Here is a 9,221-nt window from a genome sequence, read left to right on the forward strand (position 1 = left end):
CATATATATATATATATATATATATATATGCACACACACACACCAGAGAAAAAAAGAAGGAAATATCAGTTGACAGTCTAATAAAACTAGTCGCTTCCATACACGATCAAAGCTATTGTGTTGTTTAGGCTACAGGATGACCTACTTAATCTTGTTTATTCGATGTTTTGTTTTAAAATGAACTTCTTTTGCCTGATATTGTAATTCTAAGCATAAATATAAGGTGTGGACAAAAAAAAACACTTTGCAAACTTTCATGAAACTTAATTGTTGATATCTTGAGCACAGACTTTTGACTAGTACTTTAGGTTTAAACTTAGTTTCATTATTTTGGAACAAGAAGTTGGTGTTTGTTTTGAAGTGAGAACTATATAATATTTTATATTCTGTTCTCATAAACAATAGACTAGTTGAGAATCACCCATCTCTCCCTGAAGCTGTTGCTCAAGTTGCTGCAGCTTTTCAAGAAGACAATGCTTCTGGTCAGATGGCCATGGATACCTTACAGTCAGCTGTGTCATATTCTTTGGATGCTTTGAGTGATGATGAAGATATGGAGAATGACCATGATAGAGTATGCTGTTGTTTAAAATATCTGAATAATTGTTTGTATAGTTAAAATTGTGTAGTTCTTATATAGATAGATGTAGTTCTTAGTGGTTAGAAAACATTTGGTAATGCTGATATTCTAAGAAGAATGTGATTTTATTTTTCAGTAACTTATATTCATCTAGCTATATACATAGTGTTTTTTTATAATGCAAAATGAGGATAAAACTAGACTTTACACTCAAAGTTAAAATTACCTTAGAATGAAATATTGAGGTTTTTACACGATTTATAATATAAATTCAACATTTATGAATGTTCAGATCTTATGAAATAGCTTGTTAATTAATATTTTGAGATTTCTGTTTTGTCATTCGTAAAGTACTTATTATATTTTTCCATGAAAATAAATTTTGTTTGGCATAATTCAAACTTCTATACCTAATTATAGATAATAGTTGCTGTGTATTATTCACAAAAAATAATTTCTGATACGGTACCTTACTTCCACTCACAGATATAGCTTTCTCATTCAGTGCTGCCCTCTAATGCATTTAGACAAGATTGGGACGAGTTTATACCTTTATTTTTCTCATCCTGACCATCATCTTCCCCATGTGATTTTGTTCATTCATGCCACTCTGTGTCAGGCCTTTCTAATTGCTTCTTCCTGGATTCAGCCCGATCTGTTCTTTTTGTTCTGTATCGATTTTCCTAACCTACATGTTGTTCTTTTTTTCATCATTTTTGTTTCCTTCCATCTCCCACCTTTATTCCCAGTCAGATACGATGTTCTTCTATGTCCTGTACATTTACTTGGTTACTTCATTGCCTTCAAGGCTTCTTTCTGTTGCTCCCCTTTCTCGTAGTTTTGTTACCTGGCGCCACTCCTCTGTTCATGACTTTGCCCCTTTTCCCATACCTGTTGGATTCAGCTTTTGATTCGATTGGCTTTTTCTTTTCTGTCTCCTTCTTCCCTTAATCAATTCCTGATGTCTTCCCTCTGATCAGACACCTTATCTTTTACCTGCATCTCACCCCTTTTATACGTTGGAAGTACTTATTCCATCAAGCATTGGGACTACACCTCATATGTTCATCTCACATTATCCCCTTTAGTAGCTGTTTCTTCCTCATTAGGGTACTGTCTTCCACCTATTGCCATCCTTCACTCTTTGGTGAGACTGTGACTGGGTAAGTTACCTTTTTTTTTATATAACCTTATATTTTTCTGGGGTATGTCCCTTTTTTTCTTCAAGGATCCAACTCTGTGGTGAGTGTTGGCTGGCCAGGTATATGTAAACTAGTCCAATCTGCACTGTAAGGCCATGATGACTTAACAATTGTATTTTCCATGGCCACAAAATGCACACTGTTGAAATGGGGTTTTCTACAAGATTGCTCATAGGTATTCCTCATGATATATTTGCTTCATCAATATGCCCATTCTGGACCATACTAACCCATGTACTTCATGCATGAGTAAAGCAGAATAGGGATAGCTGCCCATTCCTTAAATTGAATAAATCAGGAGTGGTTGGCTTTTCAGAATAGGGTTTTTGTGGTCACTCATTGCACTGTCTCCGGTGTTGACATTCCTTTGGACTCTCCACTGTGTTTTCTCCCCCTTTTTCTTTCAGTGGAGTACGGGAGTCCTTACCACTTTCCAGTTCCAATCCTTTGGGGGGGGGGGGTCATAGAGGCATCCAACTGAATGTGATATATGATACCAAAAATAATGAATCCATTCAGTTGAGTGTAGGGCGGTGGTGTTCTGCTGGTGTAGATAACGAGATGTCCTCCAATCTGACACTCCATCTCTGAACGGCTCTATCCAAGAGGATGCTGTAGCTCTGGAGTGAGCCATCAAAATTGCAATTCACCCTTTCGATTGGGATCCCTCATCCTACCCCCACATGGATGTTGGTTTCCAATGGCTGGGTTTTGGATTCAAAGCAGGACCAATCAATAAAAGTCCTTAAACATGTATTACTGGTGTCTCTGTTCCCTCACACAACTGGCCTCATGTTCATTGCTAGTGTGTTGTGGGTCACGGTGGATGAACATGAAGGTTGCTATGGTTCTTCCTGTTGCACTACCCCTCAAAGAGTTACATATACTGAGTATGATACTGCACTGGGGTGGTTTCTGTCTGATTGGTTTTGAGTGGGATGTTGCACAATGCACATACATCTTTATTACTCCAATTGTCTAAATGCCGGGTTCCTGGATCGGTAATTTATTATCAATTTGCTCACATGTGCCATGTTCACAGATTGGTCGGCATGATATCTCCCTCCGGTCTGATGAACTTGGTGTGAAAATGGTGTGATCCTTTTTCCTACCCCCACCCAATGACTGGTTTTTGGATTGCAGTTGACTTGACACCAGTATGATCCTCATCCTACTCCCACATGGATGTCGGTTCCCGGTGGCTGCGTTTTGGATGCAGTTGATTTGCCAAGTACAGTCCATCGTGCCATAGCCAATCCACACCTTGGGACACATCCTTTTTACTCTAACTCACATTACTGTCATCAAAGGGATTGAGATTCAGATATCAGGTAGTTTGGATCCATATCCAACCATTGTTCTCTCTCTTTTGGACGTGTTTCTCCCATTTTCTGCCCATGTCAGCAACACCTCTTTCCACACTGATCGTAGAGTGTACGTGGTACGTGAGTGGTGTGCTCTTTCACATATGATCCTCTACTGCGAGGATCTCCCCTTTTAGGTTTTTCTTCAGATGCTTTCAAAAGATGCTTCTTTTTTGTCTCTTGCACTGGTTCCTCCACCTATTCAGTGTGGGATTCTAGCTATATATGTGAGAAGAGGTAATGTACCATATCGGAAGTTATAATTTTCCTATACTGAAAATGTTTTTCCAATAGGTAATTACCTCTTCTCACATTTCCCACCCTTCCTCCCCACTGAAAACTGGTGCTTTCATTTTCTGCCAAAGCTCAAAGTAATAGTTCAGTAGAAGCGAATAGAGGGAGTCACATGCATCAGGAGGGTGTGTCATACTCCTGTTGGTGCAGGATAGTCGAATGGCGATTTAAATGCGAGATGCAGAACTTAATTGATTGTGGGGTACATGGGAGCTCCAAGCTTGTGTCATGTGAACAAATTTGTGCATGTAGAGGGCAGCACTGAACAAGAATAGCTATATCTATGAGTGGAGGTAAGTACCTACCAGAAATGCATTTTCAGTATAGGAAAATTATAACTTTTGTTGCTATTTTTCATAATTTATATAAAAGATACAGTTCTACCATTCACTGTGTTGCAATAGATGATTGCTTAGTTGAATGAAATATCTGGAGTACAGAGCATCTTTCAGGTGTTGAGTGCACACCTGTAAATCAAATTTAAAAATTCTGAGTAATTATAATTTTATTTCAATACTTTTTAACTTAAAAATATTTTGGAATGATATTAGTCATCTTGTAACATTTCATTCACTGTAGTTTCTAAAGAAAAATGAAGGATTTTAAACTTTCATTTCTGCACAGCTTCAAAAGCCTTATCTGTAAACAATATAGCTATATATTTTTATTATAATTTTTATGACTATCCTTAAGCATAGGTTTGTATTTGCTAAGAAACTATCATTCCTTGAGAATGTAGTAATTCATTTTTTTGTTTTTCATGTGATTTTCTTTCTATTAGGTTTATTGTTACATCACTTCATTTTCACCACTTTTATTATGTCACAGCATATAATCTTAACAATAAATAATGAAACACAATTTTGAAAAGAGCTACAGGCCAAGTTTAAATACCATTGAATAGAGCAGATTATAACCTATTTATTTTTATGTAGAATGAATATAGTAACATGGTATGCAATTCATGGGGAAGTGAAAGGAACTAGCCCTTGTAGATAGGCACAAAAGAAATTAATGGCAGGTTTAGAGGAATTAGTAACTAATCACAAATTCAGAAGTTTTTATACTTTCTTTAGATGTTCTTTTCATCTTTGAATATGGTTTTATTATATTTGTTTGAAAGTTATAAAAATTTTCTTCTGTTACAAAACATTGAGTAAGTTTAGTTAGGTGTAGCAAGTACACTAGGTAATATAAAAATATTCCAGCTACCCAAGTCCTAATGTATTGAACATAATTCTGTTTATTGTATTAAAAAAATACATAAAAATAAAAGAAGCTATATTTATTAGATATAAATTGACCTTGACCAAGACTATTGTTAGCAGAAATATTGTTACTTAGGGTAATTGTGAGACACCATTTTGAAAGGTTAAGTGCAAAGCCACTGATAAATCTTTGCCAATTTTCACCATGTTTTTTATAGTTTTTAGTTTAATATGGTGACATTACAGTTGAAAAAATCAAGTACAAAAAAAAATGTTGAAGAATATTAGTCAACTTTAAACTGACTGGATATATAAAATGGGACTTCCTGATTAACAACAAAAAATTGAAATGCTCATATTAAGTCTTTAGTGTTCTTTTTTTTTTAAACATTATATCACAACAAAATTTTGGAAATTCACAATGTAAAAAGTGATAAAAAAAACTAAATCAACTTATATGAATTTTGTAAAAAATAGAAACTAGATACTAATTACTAATTTTTACAAAGTTTGATGCAATATGGTTAAGTATTACCACTGTGAGTAAGAGACTATCAAGGGATAGTAGTGACACCATTGCGATAAGGAAAATTTTAATACTGTAAATATGGTTTAGTTCAATATGTATGGAAAAGTCAACAGTCACCATTGTAGTGGCTTGCTTAGCTTTAACTTTTTTGTTTTACTGATTTACATTTGATGTGTTATTGAAGCCCTTCCACAGTTTGTTGTGACTCTTCCAGCAGTTATAAACTGGATTATGTTTACAAGATTTAAAGGAAGACTGTATCTGACAAATGTCTCAATGCAGAGACTTAAACTCCATCCACTACAGGCAGATACAATTCGTAAAAACTTCAAATCCAGTACAGCATGCTCTTCTTAAAACTTCCCTGATAGTTATGTCATATTCATTAACTAGTAGACTAATATATTTTACTTTATTCTTTTATGCCTAATTTTACAACTTCAGTTTATTTGTTATGCTATTTCTAATCTTCTCTTCAAATTGTAATTTCTTTATTAATATTGCTCATTATTTTTTTATTTTAATAATTGTTTTTTTAGACATTTCAAGGATGTTGGTAAAGAGAAGTATGTTTTATTACTACTGTCTAAATCAGGAGTTCGTGTACTTACACAGGCCAACTGTAAAAGTACTATTACTACTATCTAAATCAGGAGTTCGTGTACTTACACAGGCCAACTGTAAAAGTACTATTACTTCTGTCTAAATCAGGAGTTCGTGTACTTACACAGGCCAACTGTAAAAGTACTATTACTTCTGTTTAAATCAGGAGTTCGTGTACTTACACAGGTCAACTGTAAAAGTACAATTACTACTGTCTAAATCAGGAATTTGTGTACTTACACAGGCCAACTGTAAAAGTACTATTACTACTATCTAAATCAGGAGTTCATGTACTTACACAGGCCAACTGTAAAAGTACTATTACTACTATCTAAATCAGGAGTTTGTGTACTTACACAGGTGAACTGTAAAAGTACAATTACTACTGTCTAAATCAGGAATTTGTGTACTTACACAGGCCAACTGTAAAAGTACAATTACTACTGTCTAAATCAGGAATTCGTGTACTTACACAGGCCAACTGTAAAAGTACAATTACTACTGTCTAAATCAGGAGTTCGTGTACTTACACAAGCCAACTGTAAAAGTACTGGGAAGTTTATATAAGTAACCTAGCTTTGTTTGGTTTTAGTTTAATGAGGCTGCAAATTTCCTCACTGGACGAGGATTGTCTGGACTTGGACAGGTGCCTATAACCTCAAATGACCTTGCTAGTGCCTTAGCTACATTAGCAAGTACACCAAGTAGACAAGGTGATGTAGGATATGGATCTCAGCCTTCTACATCCACATCAACACCAAGGCAAGGCACACCATCAACTTCACAAGGGGTCATCACACCAGAAATGTTTAATCACGCCATGCAACAGGCACTTGGAGTAGTAAGACATACAACTAATATGGAGGTAAGTGCTCATCTCTACACTTGGAGTAGTGTGCTAACCAGTTAGCTTGAGTTGTTGTGAACTACTATTAGCAGTAGCTAAAAGTTTAACCTTTTAGCTCTTTTTGGTAGAACATTCAATTTGCATGCAAGATGTCCTGGGATTTGATTCTGAGCTAATGAGTTGACCCACTATGTATTGTTAGTAAGGCAGTTTTTAACAACCCAGGTTATCTGCTTATCACAATAGTGAGACACTGTTAATTTTGAGATAATAACACTAATCTTCATACTAGAAGTAGTTAAATATTTCAACAATTGGAGTAATAATACATTTTACTAACGTTAAAGTAAGAGCTGTTCTTCACGATAAGACTTGCTGATAATGCTGATGTAAGTATTCATATTCATATTTGGACTAGCAATATTTGCTATCTAATATTAGACATGTTCATCTCAGTGTTTTTAATCTTTTCTTGAAAATAATTTGACCAATCTGGACTTATGATTTGACCTTTTTCCTTCCTTAGTCTCAGTTGCAGCAGCTGAGAGACATGGGAATCTCAGATGATAGTATAAGCTTAAGGGCTCTTCATACTACTGGAGGAGATGTCCAAGCTGCTCTGGAGCTCATCTTTGGTGACCTTGGTGAAGGAGGAAGTCAGAATTCAGTTTAAAGAACTTGGGAATCGTGGATCATATCGTGGTAACTTTGAAGAAGGAAAACAGACGTGAGCGATTGGTGAACCAATTCATCATAATCTTGTAACATTTTATTTATGTTTTCCTATTTGAAACTATTGTTTTATAGAGAACAATAAAATGAAAACACTTCTTTATTTTGCTTTTGTATGATGGTAGTAATTCATTGTTCATATTCTTTTTTTTTTTTTTCAATTAGCAGCTAAAAAATTTAATTCCCAAGAAATAACCATACGAAATTTTGCTTCTCAGTTTTCTGGTATCTTTTAATATAAACAATCAAGTAATTAAGTTATGAGAATGACTACAAAAAGTTAAAACATTTATTTAATAGTAAGACAAAAAATAACACTGATGCTGGAGAATTATTTTTTGCTTTTTGTTTTTCATGATTAATAGTGACTGACAACAATGTATTCAATGTTTTGTATTTTGTTAAGATTTTTAAAGTAAGAAAAATAAATTGATCAAAAGAAAAAACTGCTTAAAGAAAACAAATACCCATTAAGGTATGACAGACATCATTGATTAATGTCATTATTCGCCTTTTTCATTAATTATTTCACATCAAGAGTATACTACTAGAGTTTTTGTCAGAGATAAATGCACACTGAAATCTAAATTGATGAACTTGTATTGATATATGTATGTATGTATGCTGCTATTGTTTGGGAAGATGGTGATGAATAGCATAAAGTTTTCACAATTTCCTTATTTTTCAGTAATTTCTGAAATACGAATATCTATTCATGAGCTTAATTTGATGAACACAGAATGTAGAAGTCAGTTTACTGTGGTGTTTATGAATTAAAATGTCTTATGTTATCCTCAATTAACTATCCCCAAACAACATTAAGTCATGCTCGATTCAGAAAAAGTAAGCACTTTATGTTTAGTATTTCATTCATGAAATTGAAAGTAGTGTTACCAACACATCTTAGGTTTAAAATCGAATATTATCTCAAAATACCTTGAAAGAGAGATACTTACCTGATAAATTTTGTTTATAATCTGTCTGATAGTTTTGTGATAGATATCACAAGTTTTGCACGTGTTTCTGTTTTTGTACAAATTTTTTAATTTGACTGTTGTAACATTTTGTGTTTTGCCCTTCCTTCATAATGAAATCCTTGTATATTTAAAATTTTGTAGTTATTAAGCCACCAAGTCTGAGATTAACTTTCAAAATATGTGAAGTACCTTTGCAAATAAAATAAATCTTGGAAATGAATGTGGAATCTATGGCGGAAAACATGTATCTTAATTTTATTTTTCAAAAACATTACTATTTCCTTAGCTAATATTAAAATACCATGAAATTTGAGACCTTATAATAAAAAATATTATCTCTGGAACTGTTTAGTATGAATTAAGGTTATATGATGAACAAACAGAAGTGAAACGAGTAGCGGTTGCCTAAATTAGTATTGCTTATAGAGAGGTTCTCGGAGGATTGAAGACGAAACACTGAAGGCTTTTGAAATATTGTCCTTCCTACCTTCGTTGTTTCACCTTTATTTGCTCATCGTGAATACTCTATTTAACTCGTCTATAAAAGAAACTTTTGTGGTGTTGATGTTATACCATGTAGTTTATTATAAGTTAGTAAGCTTTGTGTTGTATGTCCCAAGGAACTAAATAAATTTTATTTAATACAACAAAATTCTTCTTTTTGGGGGAGTTTATAGTTAAAAAAAGTTTTTAGGAAAAAAATTGTTTGATGTGTAAAAGATTAATATCTGTACAATTCTTATGCATTATTTGATTTCCCGAGGTGGACAGAGTTAAGGTAGTTCATTGTGTAGCTTTTAGTTCTTTTTTTTTTTTGGTTCCCAGTTGTTGTTATCATAAGCATGTGTATGATTTGATCCATTTTGGACCCAAATGAAAGATAGA

General features: G+C 33.8%; 1 protein-coding gene across 2 annotated transcripts in view; it reads left to right on the plus strand.

Moving 5' to 3' along the window:
* The window catches only part of LOC106464633 (ubiquitin-like protein 7), a 24,756-nt gene extending 15,773 nt beyond the window's left edge, over positions 1 to 8,983 (plus strand). The window contains exons 6-8 of one of the 2 annotated variants that reach the window (XM_022392376.1): positions 407 to 574; positions 6,373 to 6,645; positions 7,154 to 8,983. In XM_022392376.1, the coding sequence (XP_022248084.1) occupies positions 407 to 574; positions 6,373 to 6,645; positions 7,154 to 7,300 (588 nt within the window). In that variant the 3' untranslated portion in view covers positions 7,301 to 8,983. Of the gene's footprint in view, positions 1 to 405; positions 575 to 6,372; positions 6,646 to 7,153 lie in introns of both variants that reach the window. The other variant, XM_022392377.1, reaches the window with a different exon arrangement.
* The last annotated feature ends 238 nt before the right edge of the window (positions 8,984 to 9,221 follow it).

Source organism: Limulus polyphemus, unplaced genomic scaffold, assembly GCF_000517525.1.
Source record: "Limulus polyphemus unplaced genomic scaffold, Limulus_polyphemus-2.1.2 Scaffold1704, whole genome shotgun sequence".
In the NCBI taxonomy this organism is placed as follows: domain Eukaryota; kingdom Metazoa; phylum Arthropoda; class Merostomata; order Xiphosura; family Limulidae; genus Limulus; species Limulus polyphemus.